General features: G+C 42.8%; 1 protein-coding gene across 1 annotated transcript in view; it reads right to left on the bottom strand.

Annotated features, from left to right (window-relative positions):
* The window catches only part of oxtrb (oxytocin receptor b), a 28,752-nt gene extending 19,164 nt beyond the window's left edge, over window positions 1–9,588 (bottom strand). Inside the window, exon 1 of the mRNA XM_060918267.1 lies at window positions 8,673–9,588. Within this exon, the coding sequence (XP_060774250.1) occupies window positions 8,673–9,588 (916 nt within the window). The remainder of the gene's footprint in view (window positions 1–8,672) is intronic.
* Between the last annotated feature and the right edge of the window lie 9,219 nt (window positions 9,589–18,807).

Here is an 18,807-nt window from a genome sequence, read left to right as displayed (position 1 = left end):
AATTTATATTCCAGGCGGCTCACTTTAATCCCATGGCTGGACATTTGGGGCAGGATAAGACACTAGCCCGAATAATGGCCCGGTTCTATTGGCCAGGGATTCGCGGCGATGTCCGTAGGTGGTGTACGGCGTGCTGCGAATGCCAGTTAGTAAATCCAGTGGCCATTCCAAAAGCGCCTTTGCGCCCTCTGCCATTAATCGAGACCCCGTTCGAAAGAATTGGGATGGATCTTGTTGGGCCATTAGATCGGTCAACATAAGGATATCGCTTTATTTTAGTTCTGGTGGACTATGCAATGCGATATCTGGAAGCAGTGCCTCTTCGCAATATCTCAGCACATAGTATTGCGGAAGCACTCTTCCGGGTCATCTCCCGAGTTGGAATCCCCAAAGAGATTCTGACTGATCAAGGCACTACGTTTATGTCATGCACACTGCACGAACTGTATGGGTTACTGGGAATTAAGCTGATCTGCACCAGCGTTTATCACCCACAAACGGATGGCTTAGTTGAACAGTTTAATTGCACCCTCAAAAACATAATTAAAATATTTGTAAGCGAGGACGCACACAACTGGGATAAATGGCTTGAGCCCCTATTATTTGCAGTGCAAGAGGTCCCACAAGCCTCCACGGGGTTCTCCCATTTGAATTATTATATGGGCATAAGCCACGGGGCATTCTAGATGTACTGCAGGAAAATTAGGAGGAGGGACCTTCAACCAGCAAAAACGAAATTCAATACATTATCGACCTGCGCGCAAACCTCCACACACTCACACACCTAACCCAGGAGAATTTGCGGCAGGCCCAAGAATGGCAAATCCGCCTGTACAACAGGGGCACACGCCTTAGGGAGTTCGCACCGGGAGATAAAGTACTCGTGCTGTTGCCCACGTCAAGCTCCAAATTGATTGCCAAGTGGCAAGGACCCTTTGAGGTCACACGGCGAGTTGGGGACATCGACTATGAGGTGAGGCGAATGGACAGGGGTGGGGCGTTACAGATTTACCATCTCAATCTGCTAAAACTTTGGAACGAGGAGTTCCCCACGGCGTTGGCGTCATTGGTTCCAGAAAAGGTGGAGCTGGAGCTGGAGGTTCAAAAGGGAACATTGACTACCACTCCGGTCCCCTGTGGAGACCACCACTCCCCGACCCAACTCATGGAGGTTGCCCAGTTGCAAACAGAATTTTCTGACGTGTTCTTGCCCCTGCCTGGCCGCACCCACCTCATAGAACACCACATTGAGACGCCCCCAGGGGTGGTAGTGCACAGCCGCCCTTACAGGCTGCCCAAACACAAAAAAAAGGTGGTTCGGGAAGAACTCAAGGCCATGCTCGACATGGGCATCGTCGAGGAGTCCCACAGTGACTGGAGCAGCCCGGTGGTCTTGGTTCCCAAGGCCGACGGGTTGGTCCAGTTCTGTGTGGACTATTGAAAAGTCATGTCTAAATTCGATGCGTACCCAATGCCTCGTATTGACAAGTTGCTTGATCGACTAGGCACAGCTCGTTTTTATTCGACACTGGATTTGACAAAGGGATATTGGCAGATCCCCTTGACTCCATTATCCCAAGAGAAAATGGCCTTTTCCACACCATTTGGCTTACACCAGTTTGTCACACTTCCTTTTGGGCTGTTTGGGGTGCCCGCGACATTCCAGCGGCTTATGGATAGGGTCCTCTGCCCCCATGCCACCTATGCGGCCGCATACCTGGATGATATCATAATCTATAGTAATGACTGGCCACGGCATTTAGAACACCTACGGGCCATACTTAGGTCGCTGAGGCGAGCGGTTCTCACAGCCAACCCGAAGAAGTGTGCGATTGGGTGGGTGGAAGTACGGTATCTGGGCTTCCACTTGGGCAATGGGCAGGTGCATCCCCAAATTAATAAGACAGCAGCGATTGCGGCCTGCCCGAGGCCCAAGACCAAAAAGGGGGTGAGACAGTTCCTGGGGCTGGCTGGCTACTATCGTAGGTTCATACCTAATTATTCAGACGTCACCAGCCCACTGACTGATCTCACTAAAAAGGGGGTACCAGATCCAGTCCAGTGGATGGAGCAGTGCCAGCGGGTTTTCTCTGCGGTAAAGGCTGCACTGTGTGGGGGGGCCACTGTTACACTCCCCTGACTTTTCTCTCCCCTTTATTTTGCAGACGGACGCGTCAGACAGAGGGCTGGGGGCTGTTCTGTCCCAGGAGGTGGAGGGGGAGGATCATCCAGTGCTGTACATCAGCAGGAAGCTGTCGGTGTGTGAGGGCCGTTACAGCACCATAGAAAAGGAGTGCCTTGCCATCAAGTGGGCCCTCCACTACTACCTACTGGGATGCCCTTTCACCCTCTGTTTGGACCATGTGCCCCTCCAGTGGCGCCACCGCATGAAGGATGCCAATGCCGGATCACCCGTTGGTATCTGGCACTCCAGCCATTTAAGTTCAATGTGGTCCACAGGCCGGGGGCGCAGATGGTCGTGGCGGATTTCCTCTCCCGTCAAGGGGGGGGTAGTCGGCTGCAGGCCGGACAGCTCCCCAGCCTGAGTCGGTCGGTGGGGGTATGTGGCAGCGGGGGCATGGTCAAGCATTGGTCTGTGAATGGAGGGTGGAGTCAGGGAAGGTGGCAGAATCGAGTGGCAGAATCACTGCACCTGATGTAAGTTAACCTGTGTTTGTGTGTCTTCCCCAGTGACCGCGCCCTATAAAAGGAGAGAGAGCAGAGAAAGGGAGCTCTCTCCGAACCAGAACACTTGTGTGTGTGTGTGTGTGTGTGTGTGTGTGTGTGGCTGGGAGAGTGTGAAAAGCTGAAAAGCTACAAATAAAAAGAGTTTTGAGAACTCAGTTCTGGCCTGCCATGCTTCTGTGCTTCACCCACCCGCTCTGATTCCTACATGTTCATTGCTCATATTTCATTTGTTTCATGGTATTTTCAATGGAATATTGAGTAAAGTGAATGCACCTAGAGCTTTCCCAAATAATATCAATTTGATTTCGATCAGGGCGGCACGGTGGTGTAGTCGTTAGCGCTGTAGCCTCACAGTAAGAAGGTCTGGGTTCGAGCCCCATGGCTGGCGAGGGCCTTTCTGTGCGGAGTTTGCATGTTGTTAGCGTGGGTTTCCTCCGGGCCATCCTTAAAAAAAATCCGTTTCCTGTCCACCGGGTGAGCAAAAAAATTTTCGGGAGGGAGGGATTTTTTTTTTTTAATTATATAAGGATGGATAAGAAATCGCAATGCTGTGTTTGCTTTTTCTTTCAGTACTTTTTTAAAAGTAAAGCTACAAATAAAAAGAGTTTTGAGAACTCAGTTCTGGCCTGCCGTGCTTCTGTGCTTCACCCACCCGCTCTGATTCCTACATGTTCATTGCTCATATTTCATTTGTTTCATGGTATTTTCAATGGAATATTGAGTAAAGTGAATGCACCTAGAGCTTTCCCAAATAATATCAATTTGATTTCGATCAGGGCGGCACGGTGGTGTAGTCGTTAGCGCTGTCGCCTCACAGTAAGAAGGTCTGGGTTCGAGCCCCATGGCTGGCGAGGGCCTTTCTGTGCGGAGTTTGCATGTTGTTAGCGTGGGTTTCCTCCGGGCCATCCTTAAAAAAAATCCGTTTCCTGTCCACTGGGTGAGCAAAAAAATTTTCGGGAGGGAGGGATTTTTTTTTTTTTTTAATTATATAAGGATGGATAAGAAATCGCAATGCTGTGTTTGCTTTTTCTTTCAGTACTTTTTTATTACAAAAGCAGACACATTTAATAAAATATGGCAGTTAAATCAACTGAAACTTGTACAAAAACTTTAAGTTAGGATTTTAAATGCTGACTGCAACATTTGCAAAACTTTTACAAAGGTACTTAAAATGTCCGACACACGGACTTTTTATAATTCTAAATCGACCGTTAGGCCTAGTTCGGATGAAATTACACTATTAAAATGATCACTGAATGATTTGTTTTTCTGAATCTTTACTATTTTGTTGTTCGCTACAATACCATTTTGCAATTTCACGCTTAAGAAAATGTTTGAAAACTCCGGATCTCCTTCCTTCATGGTGGCTGCCATTTTTTTGTGCCGCATGGCGCATGCGCAGAGCTGATTCGACAGGGCTTTCCACAAGCGCCAGCTGCCGGCCACACAATTAAGTCCAGCCGGCTACTTTAATGAATATTGTTTTTGTAGCCCACAGGCTCTAAATATTAATTTTCGATTTTAATAAAATTAAATGTTTATCTAACGGACTGACAATAATGTCAAACTGAACCATTGATCAGGGGAGAGTAACTCATCCGCGGCCCCAACATGCGGTGTGCGCGAGCACTCGGCGGAGCAAGGCCGGATTAACTATATGGGCCTGCGGCACAGTGCCCAGGGGCACCAACCACTCAGCCAGTGGGGGGGCACCACATGACAGAAACTTTAAAAATATTTTTCGTGAATGTTTGTACACTTAAAATGGTTATACACTTGACATTGTTAAATAGTCATATATAATTAATTATGAACACTAATTTCATAAGAACAACAACAATAATCATAATTCTGAGCAAGAGTGGCCTATGTGACCATTAACCCCCCTTTCCTCAACCTGTCAGTTGAGCCAGTCCACCTACGGTGAAATGTATCATTTTTTTAAAACCGCGGTAGAAATGAAAAATGGACAGACATCAGTGGTTGTGCGAAGAGAAGATTAAAAAAAGAGAGACTCCAGGCGTGTAGCTGCAATTAAAAATGTTCCAGTGTTAAATCGTTTTTTTATAAAAACATTGACAACTGCTGTCACTACCAGCGCTGAAGCCGAAGCTAGTGAAATCAGCGATGCTAGTGAGGGAGATGGCCCTGCTAGCACTAGCCGGGGAGATGCTACAACCACAGCCAGTGTTAGCCAAGGGGTCGGCGACGACAAGGATCCCCTTGAGACAAACTGTGGCAGCGGGGGCGTGGTCAAGCGCCGGTCTGTGACAGGAGGGCGGAGCCAGGGAAGGTGAGTGGCAGAATCGCTACACCTGACGGTAATTAACCTGTGTTTTGTGTGTTTTCCCAGTAACCGCTCCCTATTTAAGGAGGCAGAGGGAGAGCAGAGGGGAGCACATCCCGGGACAAGAACACAGAGTGTGTGTGTTACGCCGCATGTTCGGAATTGGCGATTTAGACTGAAAAGTTGGGAAATAAAAAGCCGTTGTTTTGCATCCAAAGCGTTGTCCTGCCGTCCTCTGTGCTCCACCCACACTTTGAAAGCGCTACACATACAAATATATGCTGCTCATTTTTGAATAAGACATTTCAATATGCCTACATGCATATCGTTGGTTGTTTTCAGTGAATTTGATGGGCTGATGTAGCCTACTTAATAAATTTTCAATGAGGAAGAATGACCTTGTTTATGTGTACTATTGTTTATGTATATGCTACTATTTTTGACAGCAAAGGGCAAGGTTCGTGAGTGTGTGCAGGAGGTTACTGAACGCGTGTGCGCAGGGTGGTGGTGGTGGTGGGGGGCACTTGAGGTATAGTGCCCAGGGGCACGCATTGGCTTAATACGGCACTGGGCGGAGGCAGTAGTGTGTCGGGGCTGTCGGAGGGAACAGAAGCACAGATGACGCTTATTTTGTCTCCGGTAAACCAGTCTTCTCTCGTTCAATTACGTGCTGGCATCAAAAGACACCGTTGGTTGTAAATGAAACCAAACTGAGTCGTTGGAGTGTATTTTCATACACAAATGGAGAAATGTTCGCTGAGTGTTTAATTGTGTAGCCCCACTGCAGACCGTTGTCGTTGTTAATTCATAGCATGCTCAGCTGCGTGAATGTGTCATGCACCGAAAATAAGAGATTTACAAGCCAGGAACGCCTCATGATGCAATATGCAAGAAAAGAAAGAAGATTTACTGCCATTTTACTTTGTATTTGAGTAAAGTGAATAAATAAATGGTCTGTGGAAAATACATTTAACCCTGGGAACTGCGTGCACAGGAGTTTATTTTGTGTTTACTCCCCCCCGGCTGGCTACTTATTTATCATGGCTGGCTAGTATGAGCCTTAGTGGAAAGCCCTGGGAATGCATAAATGTCAAGTTCGATTTTAGATTTACGAACCCGAAAAAAATGTCGAAAAACCGGCGTTAAAAAAAAAATTTCACCCGCACAAACGGCACTCACCCGGCCGGTGGACCGTAAACAGAACATTTTTTAATAATGGCCCCGGGTGCTCCGGTTTCCCCCACAGTCCAAAGACATGCAGGTTAGGTTAACTGGTGACTCTAAATTGACCGTAGGTGTGAATGTGAGTGTGAATGGTTGTCTGTGTCTATGTGTCAGCCCTGTGATGACCTGGTGACTTGTCTAGGGTGTACCCTGCCTTTCGCCCGTAGTCAGCTGGGATAGGCTCCAGCTTGCCTGTGCCCCTATAGAACAGGATAAAGCGGCTAGAGATAATGAAATGAGATGAGATAAGATGATTTCGATCAGTTTGCTAAAGGTTTTCAGTAGCCTCTTATGAAATTGCATCTCCCAACAAATGAAAAAAAACCCCATAAAACTTGTCTCATTTGAGTAATGTAAAGAAAGAAAGAAAGAAAGAAAAAAAAAAAAAATATATATATATATATATATATATATATATATGAGGGTGACAAGGTGGTGTAGTGGTTAGCGCTGTCACCTCACAGCAAGAAGGTCCTGGGTTCGCGGCCAGCGAGGGCCTTTCTGTGTGGAGTTTGCATGTTCTCCCCGTGTCTGCATGGGTGTGCTCCGGTTTCCCCCAAAGACATGCAGGTTAGGTTAACTGGTGGCTCTAAATTGACTGTAGGTGTGAATGGTTGTCTCTGTGTCAGCGCCTGGGATGACCTGGTGACTTGTCCAGGGTGTACCCTGCCTCTCGCCCATAGTCAGCTGGGATAGGCTCCAGCTTGCCCGCGACCCTGTAGAACAGGATAAGTGGCTACAGATAATGGATGAATGGGATATATATATATTTTTTTTCCATGACTCAAATGAGACAAAAAGTTGTTTTTTTTCATTTGTTGGGAGATGCAATTTCATAAGAAGAGGCTACTGATAACCTTTAACAAACTGATCTAAATCAAATTGATATTATTTGGGAGAGCTCTAGGTGCATTCAATTTACTCAGTATTCCATTGTAAATATGATGAAACAAATGAAATATGAGCAAAGTGATAAAGATATGCTGGAGAAATACATTGCAATTTCCTCTTTACTGTTTATTGTGCTCTGTATTTTCTGACTGTATTGGAGAACCATTGGGAAGAAAGGACATCATGTTCTCTGACAGCATATGGATTCCACCAGTTTAGATCTATACAAGAACCCCTTTGATGTCATGTGGCATTTAATGGCTCTCCACAGGGCTCAGACTCAGAGTCGTTGAAGTCCTTAACTTTTCTAACATCATTCATCTTTCTTCATTCTTAAACCTGTGCAGTAACATGAGTTAATATAACGTGTTCATGTCAAAGGCAGATTTAAATACAGACCCACTGAGAAATCATATAGACTGTGCTTTGGTTTCAGTGAGTTTGTTACTCAAATATAGTAGCCAGAACTGTTGTGCAAACTTTTCTTGACTGATGTCCGGTTGAGCCTTTGTGTAAACATGTATGCACATATACCCTCACCAGCCACTTTATTAGGAACACCCACACGCCTGCTGTTTTATGCGGTTGTCTGATCAGCCAATCCCTTGACAGCAGCACAATGCATAAAATCATGCAGATACAAATCAAGAGCTTCACTGGGGTTTTCACACACAACAGTTTGTAGAGTTTACACAGAATTGTGCAAAAATAAATAAATAAATTTTAAAAATTGAGTGAGCAACAGTTCTGTGGGCAGAAACGCCTTTTTGATGAGAGGTTAGAGGAAAATGGCAAGATTGCTTCAAGCTGCCAGGAAGGATATAGCAACTCATAGGAGCTCATTACAACCATGGCGAGCAGAAAAGCATTTTAGCATGCAACAGCAAAACACCATATTGGGTTACACTCCTGCCAGCCAAGAACAAGGATCTTAGAATCAAGAACAACTTCCTATTAAAATGGCCGGTGTGTGTGTGTGTGTGTGTGTGTGTGTGTGTGTGTGTGTGTGTGTGTGTGTGAGAATGTATGTGTTTGTGTGGATGTGGGTGAGGCAGAAAGAGAGAAGTTTGAACCATGTAACTTAATTCTTCTCTATTTCATGCTATTCATATGGCAGGCAATTTGCAGACATTTGACTAACACCACAGAATAAAAGATAAAGAGCATTAAATTCTTTCATAATATTTTCACTATATAATTCAAGTCTCCATTATTTAAATTTATACATAAAATATTTTTATTTATTTCTTTTTTTTTATTTTGTATTGATGTTTGTTTTACTTCAAACATGTTTGTTTTACCAGGTTAACTAGGATTTTGTATTACCAAATTTCTGTAAAGGCCAACATGAATCGCCAGTAAATATTCAGGAATGCTTGTCATAATTTCTCTGCTATAATAATAATAATTCAGCTCTTATAGTTTCCCTACTCAAGCACATTTTCTCAACCTAGTAACTATGTGATGACCTGGTTCTACTGTGTAAGAACTGCAAAACCACAACCCTATGACTCAAGCTAACATTATAACCCCAAATCTGAACACACAACATTTCTTTTCAAATCTCACAGTAATAAATTACCCTCTCTTGGTGCCATAGGATCCCAAGCTGACCACATCTGCACGAAGAAGAATGGTGTCCAGCACACAACGTAGGCCAAGACGACAACAAATGTCATTTTCACCGTCCTGATTTTGGCCTCAGAGATGAGTTTCACACTGCTGACATGTGAAAGTGCTGCTCCATCGCCCATCTCCCGAGACAGTCTTAGAGGCTGATCCCTTCTGCTCTTCAGCTTGAAGTTTTGCCATATCTTAAAACTTGTGAGGCCATAACAGACACTCAGTATGGTAACAGGTATAATGTAGATGGCAAGGCTTATCCATGTAATGTAGGCTTTTGCTCCCCATGGCTGCACAAAGTCTCCCCAGCAGTCATAGACTCCCTGGGCTACTTCTTTGAGAGAGAAAATGTATGTCTGTGGTAGGCTGAACAGCAGGCTCAGGAGCCACGACCCAAGAATGTACTCACGGTCCTTTCTGCACTGCAGTGAGCGAAGAGGCTGGCACACTGCAAGGCACCTGTCCACAGACATCAGCACAAGCAGGTAGGTGGAGGCAAACATTCCCACCACCTGCAAATACTTCACCAAGCGGCACAAGAAGTCTGGCCCATAGAAGCGGAACGTGATGTCCCAGATGAGCTGGGGGAGCACCTGGAAGATGGCCACCACCAGATCTGCGATGCTCAGGTGCTTCATGAAGAAATGCATGCGCGAGCGCGCGCTTTTGCTCACATGAAGCGCCGCCAGGACGCACGAGTTACCAGCCAGTGCGAGCAGCAGCACCACAAACAACACTGCCACTTCCACCTTGGCCACCTCCTCGTTGCGCTTCAGAGGGTTCACGGTTCGGTTTGCACCTATACTTTCGTTTCCGCTACTCGACCACGATCTGTTCAGTGGCCAGAAAGTCTCCTCTTTCGGAAAGTTCTCCATTGCGCGTTAGATGCGTCGCAGCGCGCAGTTGCGCAACCACTTTGCTCTGTGTGCGCACACGATAAACTCCAATCCACCATCAGAGGAGATCGATGCGCTTTTTGATTGCAAGCTTTGCCGAGTTCTTCAGGGGAATGAACAGTAGCCTACGTGCATTTTGGTAAACACATCTGCAAGGAAATAATAAGCAGCATTTGAGACGCATTCAAAACAGCACATCGAAATAAACGAAATTCTCATCCCTCTGCTTTTCTACAAACGCATCTGTGTGAGCAGTTATAAACATCGAATGGGTTGTTTATATTTAAGTTGTATCCAGAACACTGCTTAATAAAACTGTGTGTCTTATAAAGGTTGCATTGTTTTTAGAATAAAGTGTAATCGTTATGAATCATTAAACAGATATTAGCTAATTTAATTCTTAATTCAGGCTATATAATAGTAGCCTATACATACATGCATACACACACACACACACACACACACACATATATATATATATATATATATATATATATATATATATATATATATATATATATATATATATATGCATAGCCTACATACACACAATATTCTCCATAAATAAATGATAAAACATATTAATAGAAGGAAACCCACCTAAAGCTATACGGGGCCACTGTGAAAAGCTCGCGTGCTCTATTGTGTATGAAGCCTCCTCAGTGACCCGCAGTTTTATGTTGGCTGCACGGATTTTGCATTTTGGCTGCATGTTCACGTTTCGACAACTAGATGGCGCTAACATGACGTTGCGTAGACCTAATAGATTTGTAATAACATGCAACACACGAGATCATCCAGGGGCCATGTCCTTTGCATGCATTGCATTCGTTTTTCGTGTCGGAATGAAAAAGAAAATGCAAGCGCAGATATTCAAAACAGTTTTTAGCTTTACAACTATCAACATGACAAAAAGGTCATCTCATCTCATCTCATCTCATCTCATCTCATCTCATCTCATCTCATCTCATCTCATCTCATCTCATCTCATCTCATTATCTCTAGCCGCTTTATCCTGTTCTACAGGGTTGCAGGCAAGCTGGAGCCTATCCCAGCTGACTACGGGCGAAAGGCAAAAAGGTCTTGTATCTTGTATTTCATCCTGATTGTTTTTCATCATGGCAGCACGGTGGTGTAGTGGTTAGTGCCGTCGCCTCACAGCAAGAAGGTCCTGGGTTTGAGCCCAGCAGCCGGCGAGGACCTTTGTGTGTGGAGTTTGCATGCTCTCCCCGTGTCTGCGTGGGTTTCCTCCGGGTGCTCCGGTTTCCCCTACAGTCCAAAGACATGCAGGTTAGGCTAATTGGTGGCTCTAAATTGACCGTAGGTGTGAATGTGAGTGTCAGCCCTGTGATGACCTGGCGACTTGTCCAGGGTGTACCCCGCCTCTCGCCCATAGTCAGCTGCAGGGCCGTGCAAAGACCTTTGGAGGGGCAGGGGCTCAACATTCAAAAAAGGGCACTTGGAACAAATTTTTCACACAAGTTAACTTTATTCAAAACTAAATTTCAATTGCAACTGAACATTCTGTGTGTCTTGATAGAATATGTTGTGGACGTCGTCATTCAGCCTTAAGTTTTCGAAGCTGCTAGAATATGTTATTAACGCCGTCCACTGGCGGCTCGTTAATAGGGGCGATTTGGGTGACGCACTCCCAAACAGGGAGGGAGATTTTTTTTTTTTAATCTACTCCTACTACCACGGCAACAGTAATGTCATTGTCCAATCAGGCTAAGGTCGCGCCTGGTGTAGCCACGCCCTTTTGGGGCGATTTCTGTCAGGTTCAGATTTGCCCCAAAATCTCCCATTGTCAGTAATGGTACATACGTTTTTTTCGAAAATCATGCTCCCAATGCATTTTCTATTAGGTTTTATGTGCTCGCACAAGCAGCGTGCTTACGTCATACGCCTGTTGCGCCGCGCAAGTGTTGCCAGATTGGACGGTTTTAAGTGCATTTTGGCGGGTTTTGAACATAATTTTGGGCTGGAAAACGCAACTTGCGCGGGAAATGTGTGAACATTCTATGAAGATAGCGGTGAGTGTTAAGTGCAACAATACGATAGCATCTCTGAAAGAAGTTCCCTTTAGTCGTCGTACCAATGAGGATAAAACGGCAATCAAACAGCTAGGACCTCCTAGACCGAATTTAAACATCAAGCAAGTGTCTACGAAGGGGGAGAAGACCTACTCAAGAGGTTTTAACAAGAACTGGTACCACCGGAAAACTTGGCTAGCTGGCTGTGATGTAGTCAATGCTCGTTTTTGCTACCCTTGCGTTCTCTTCCACCCTGGAAGTAGCACAGCAGACGGTACAGTGATATCTGATATTTGAATTTACTAGGCAAAAGTTGTTTTTGTGTGTGTGTGTGTGTGTGTGTGTGTGTGTGTGTGTGTGTGTGTTTTACCAATGGCAGTTTAACATTGCCATGTTTTTGTTTTACCAATGGCAGTTTAACATTGCCATGCTTGGAATATTTCAGTAGCCTTAAGTTCTCTCTGACTTGGTGTAAATTAAGCATATTTTCAGTTTTTATATATTGTACAGTATGTGTTCATTGGAGCCAGCAGCACCTTACCTTTTTTCCAACTTGTTAAGCCAAGTTGCACTGACTACAAAACCTTGTGTAACCTTGTGTGTATATAGCTAAATAACTAAAGCCTTTTGTGTTCATTGACATGCTTGTAATACTTTAAATTTCCTTTTAAGGCATGGCTTTCTGGAGGAATTCTTGGGAAAAAAAACTGCAGAATTTATTTAGAATTATTTGTTGTTAAAATGGTGCAATTCCATATAAAAAAAACACATAATTAAGCTGCACATGTTTGTTTGATGGTTATGCTTTCCTTCATCTTTTTCAAAACTTAAATAAACACTTGTTTTGGATTTATATCCTGCCACTTTAATTGCATTCTTTAGAATTGAAGAAATTAGAATATGTTTATAATTAAGAATTTGTGTCTACTTATTATAGAATAGTGGAATAATATGAGAAAATAAATGAGTAATGTAATATTAATTGATTGTGATGCCAAATGTTTTGCTTTGAAGGCTTCACAATGAATCTTCCTTAGTTTTAGCCTGGCAAGCCAGACTAAATGTGAATATTTGCCACTCGTAGGCAAAAATATTTTTGGCCGCTAGGCGGGTGGGTCTAGTTTACTAGGCTACCTTAGTTTGCCACCTTTAACTTGTTCAATGTTGCCACCTAGTGGAGAGAAGAGATATTGTCTATATTGATATCTGAATTTACCAGGCAAAAACAAGTTCGGCCAATTGATTTGCTACCTAGGTCAATTTACTTCAGTCCTGTGGACATTTCTGGTCCGTGTAGACATAACGGGGGAAAATTGCCCCCCCTGAAAAAAAATTCAGGAGCCGCCACTGACGCCGTCGTTCAAACTAAAGTTTCAGAATCTGCCACGTTAATGAAATGGATGGAGCAAACGGTTTAAATAAAGCCTAGGCGGCTTCTTTAAATGATAAACAACCCTACGCATTTACTGTTGTGTTCTAAGCTGCACAATATTGCATGTTCAGATAAGAAATGAAAGGAGACTTTCAGTGTGACCTTACCATGCCGTTCCTCGCACTGTCTCCCACTGTCAACCGCCTGCATGCGCTTTCTGCACGGAGGTTCACTGAATGCATGACGTCACGAATTGATGCCCGCATTTACATAGAAAAACATTATTTTATAAATCTATAATTTCATATATTATTGTCAAATTGTAGAGAATACTGATGTTGGAGCTAACTTATCTTTTACAAATATTTAAAAAAAAACAACAACAAAACAGTCCCTATGAAAAGGGCACTTTGGACAGCAAACAGAAAAGGGGCAGGGGCTAGAGCACCTGTAGCACCGGTTCATTGCACGTGAGTGGTCAGCTGGGATAGGCTCCAGCTTGCCTGCGACCCTGTAGGACAGGATAAGTGGCTACAGATAATGGATGGATGTTTTTCATCATTTCAGATTCTTTGTCAGGCTAAAATTACTGAACAATCTTGATCTTGATGCCTGGATGTGTATCAGCAGTTACTGGGTTGTTAGAAGAGCTTAAAAGATTGTAGTTAATTAATTATCTGATGTACAACTCATATAGATCACTGCTGCAAGAGCAAGAGGATTTTGATACAGGAGTGCAATACATGCAACTAAAAATATCAGAAGGATTTTCCAGGTTTAAGAATTTTAGATTTATTTTGAGGCAGATGTTATTTGCACCCGGCATGTCAGTAGTCAACAAAGCTATTTGTACCCAGGGTACATAACCAATGTGGTTAGTTATAGGTACATAAAGCACCACCCATACCCTTTTCTGACTAACTGGGAATGGGTTCCGTTCTTGTTTGGGCACCAAACTTTGAACCGTTCAGAGAATTTCAACCAAAAATAAATTGGTTTGGAACCTGAAAAGTTGGTTCCCAGCTGAAACCAAAACATAGCTGGCTCTTCCAGCCTGAACTGTGATGACATCAGTGGACATGTCATGAGTTTGGAGAGGAAGCAGAGCACAGCAATAGAGAACACAACAGAAAAGGATACATCTTCAGAAAAAAATGGACCAAAAACAAATATCTGCAATAATAGAACAAAAGCTCACAGGTAATCAATGCACACCACTATCTTGCAACTGCTGTTTACTCCCATTGTTCATTGTGCAACACCCTCCATTAATGATGCATCCTTAATTACAATGGTTCTGCTCAAAACTTGAGAAAACATGGGCCAGTTTGCTAGCTGGCACCAAGGTTCAAAGAATCCTTAACACAACCGATTCAAAAACCCTTTCCTTGTTGTTCAAAAAGGGGTACCAAAGACAAGACAAGCACTTAGGTGTCTACAGCCAACAATGGTATTTACACCCTAACCATAACCATAATCCTAATCAATATAAATAGCCAAATAGCTAACTGATGTATAAATAGCAGAATAGCTGCCATATGATTATTCTCACTCTCACTGCAAATAGATGCGCCCATATTTTTAAATCATCCAAAATGCAATTCTGCATACACTATATGCAAAAAGCTTTGTGGACACCTGACCATCACATCTAGATTGTCTTCCCCAAATTGTAGCCACAAAGTTGCAAGTAAATAATGGTATAGGATGTCTTTGAATGCTGTACCATTACACTTTCCCTTCATTACGATTCATCAGCCTAACCCGAATATATTTCAGCATGACTGTGTCCCTTTGCACAAAGCAAGGTCCATAAAGACATGGTTTGCTAAGGTTGAAGTGACCTGCATAGAGCCCTGACCTCAACCCCACTGAATGTCTTTGTGATGAATAAAAACACCAACTGCTCTGCAGATCTTCTTGCCCAACATCAGTGCCTGACCTCACTAATGCTCCATTGGCTGAATGGACAAATCCCCATAGCCACATTCCAAAATCTAGTGGAAAGCCTTTCCAGAAGAGTGGGGGTTATTGTAATTGCAAAGGGGACTAGATCTGCAATGGGATGTTCAACAAACACATACGGATGTGATGGCCAGGTGTCTGCAAACATTTGGCCATGTAGTGTATGGCCATAAACAAAATAAGCATGAATAGTTGCAGAATAGACTACTTCCAGGTTGACTCTGTTCATCCATCCATTCATTAACTAAACTGCTTAACCGGTATAAATCGGGTCATGGGTGAGCTGGAGCCAATCCTAGCTGACTTCATGAGAGGCGGGGTACACCCTGGGCAGGTCACCAATCTATTGCAGGGCTAACACAGAGACAAGCAATCATTCACACTCACATTCACACCTACAGGCAATTTAGAGTAGCCAGTTGATGTAATCCACATGTCTTTGGATTGGGGGAGGAAACCAGAGCACCTGGAGGATATCCATGCAGGCACTAGAAGAACATGCAAACTCCACACAGAAAGGCCTCAGTCAGCTGCCAGGTTCAAACTCAGAACGCTTTTGCTGTGAGGTGACAGTGCTAACCACTGGATCACCATGCCACCCTTGATATTTGCCATTATACTTTCAATTGATACATTGCATTAGCTACTTATACATTACTTTGATTAACATGAGTGATTAGCCAGTGTTAGCTGGGTAGTAAATGGTATCTCTGTCGGTCATGACTCAAGACTCCAAAATCTTTTCCTGACAATGGTTGTGCAGCACTTACACAAATTAATAGAATACAATTTCGCATTTTACATGTTAACACTGTACTTACCACTTTTAGATAGTGTTTGACATGTCATCTTAATTTGCACTTCAGGTAATAGCTCTCAGTGTACATGCTACTGGCATGATTTACTGGGCATTCTCTTGCTCCAATTTTGACCTACTACAAACTCAGTCAAGATGAGACCTTTCAATTTGACAAGGAAAAATAGGCCTCAAAAACACACAACAGGATTAAAATGGTGCCATGTTGTCCACTCATATATACAGTCTTGGTTCTTAGAACCTTTTCTAAGAGTGTATACTACACCCTTTACCCTTTGCCTTTATATGACATAGTTTGTCTTTTTGAACCAAAAATAATATAGTAAACCATTAATTAAAACAGAGAGCATTTTATTCATCCATCCATCCATTATCTGTAGCCGCTTATCCTGTGCAGGGTCGCAGGCAAGCTGGAGTCTAACCCAGCTGACTATGGGTGAGAGGTGGGGTACACCCTGGACAAGTCGCCAGGTTATCGCAGGGCTGACACATAGAGATAAACAACCATTCACACTCACATTCACATCTACGGTCAATTTAGAGCCACCAATTAGCCTAACCTGCATGTCTTTGGACTGTAGGGGAAACCGGAGCACCTGGAGGAAACCCATGCAGACATGGGGAGAACATGCAAACTCCATCCACAGGGCTCAAATCCAGAACCTTCTTGCTGTGAGGCAACAGTGCTAACCACTACACTACCGTGCTGCCAGAGCATTTTACAATTGTAAAATAAATAGATTAAAACACTTCCTGTCATTCCACTCCCATTTCTTGCCATCTCAGCTATGGCCTAAAGGTTAGAGAAGCAGCCTTGCGGCCCAAAGGGTCACTGGTTTGATTCTCTGGACCAGCAGGAAAATCCATGGTTGAAGTGTCCTTGAGCAAGGCACCTCCCTATATATTGGGTATGTGTGTGTGCTCATTGTACAACTCTCTGGAAAAGAGCGTCTGCTAAATGCCTGTAATGTAATAATGTAATGTCATTTCTTATTTGTACTCATAACTCATTACACACACACACACACACACACACACACCTGAACAGTATGATGAATAATTAATGAATGCACTGAAAGACTGTTACTGACTACTAAAAATCCACATTTTAAAATTTGAAAACATTGTTTTCTTATTTTGGGGTTAGTGGAAACCGGGGTGGGGATGTGGGGACCTTTCTGTCTAGTTTCTGTGTTTCTCAACAGTTTAGTAGAAATAAATCCATGTGTATATTATTATTATTATTATTATTATTATTATTATTATTTAGCTGTTTATTTATTTTTTACAGTGTGAAAATTGTAATTTACATCTTAGTTTAATTACCAATGCCATACTTGTGTTATATGCCACTCTGCTGATTTATGGTTAAGTATAAGCTGCTGTACCACTATGATGTTTGTTAATTGGCCACCTATTCAGTTGTGAGCCACTGTGCAAGTTGTTTTCATCTTTCTTTTTTTTGTTTTTAACTGAAGGTTAGTTTTACATGAAAGTGTACCAGTTCAAATGTTACTCTGAATTGGAACTACACTTGGTTTATGTTATCATACTTCTAGGTTGTACATGTATAATCTATGCTTTTAGCCCACATATTTAAGCCTCACAGTAGAAACTAAAACATCTACTGATGAATATGTGTACACAGGGTTATGTTGTAGGTATGTTTTGTAAACTGTAAGCTAAATTTCACCTCATAGTTTGCCTACATTTTTTACTTTTAAATAGTGATATAAATTGTACGAGATAGAACCTGGCTTCCATATAGAAACAATTTTTCTAAAACATCAATTTTTTTTTTAAATGCTTAATAGTCATTAGAGCCACTTCTTTTTTTTATTATATGCAAAAATTTTTAATGGTACAACTTTGTCCTAACTCTTCAGCTATTCTTCAGGTTTTACCTACAATATTGCCTTTATAGCATTGTTAGAAATGTTGGTCCACATTGTATTACTTTGTGTAATATTCCCAGTATGTCCAAGTATGGTCAAATTGAATGGTCTTATACTCCAGTTACACAGTCCTCATATTCAGCTGCAAATATAATAAGAAAGGACTAGGGCAGACATGTATGACCATGTTGCATTTACTCTAAGTGACATAATGTCTCCCTTTGAGCTGCTGATTTTTGTCTCAATCCAAAAATAATTGTCTGGGAAATGTACAACCATGAGCTGAATCAAGTTAATGAGGAGCAGTCTAAATATATTGATTTCACAGATTTCAATATGCTTGTTTGGGCATACTGACTTGCTAACCTAAGCAAGTCTACAAATCTAACAGTCATTGAGATGCAGAGACTTACTAGAATATAAAATCAACATGATAATAGATGGCACTAACATGAACAAGGTGTAATTAGCAAGAAGGATTCATTCATTCATCCATCTTCAGTAAACACTTTCTTTTAATTTGGGTCATGGACAAGATGGAACCAATCCCAGTAATACTGGGAACAAAGTGGGAGAATACACTCCAGACACCAGACCATCATAGGACAACATTCACAGATTCCCTCAAACCTAGGGGAAATTTAGAGTGGCCAATTCACCAATCTGTATGTTATGTTTGTGGACAGTGAGAGAAAACAGTGTGACCTGTTGAAAACCCACGCAAATGCATGATGAACATGTCCAACTCTGCATAGACATTAACCTGAGCTCAGGAATGAACCCAGTACCCTGAGGCTATGAGGTAGCAACAACATGAAAGATTAAATTCATTTAATTGTCCCACTGAAATATTGTAGTTACACTGACATTTATGGCATTTGGTAGATGCCCTTATCCAGGGCGATTTACAGACATACTTTCAAGTGTCTATCAATAAATACATCCTGATACGAATTCACTAACTCACATACTAAGAGTATTTTCAGTCCAAAAATTCTAGTTGGATAGTATAAAAATGTGTCTTTTTTAAAGTCCTACTTTAAGTACTCCATGAAAAGGTAGTGTAGTGTTTTTCTGATGTGGGTGGAATACTGAAGCGCGGCAGGCGGGGACTGA

The sequence above is a fragment of the Neoarius graeffei genome, chromosome 4 (assembly GCF_027579695.1).
Source record: "Neoarius graeffei isolate fNeoGra1 chromosome 4, fNeoGra1.pri, whole genome shotgun sequence".
NCBI lineage: Eukaryota > Metazoa > Chordata > Actinopteri > Siluriformes > Ariidae > Neoarius > Neoarius graeffei.
This window is presented reverse-complemented; position numbering and strand designations above follow the sequence as displayed.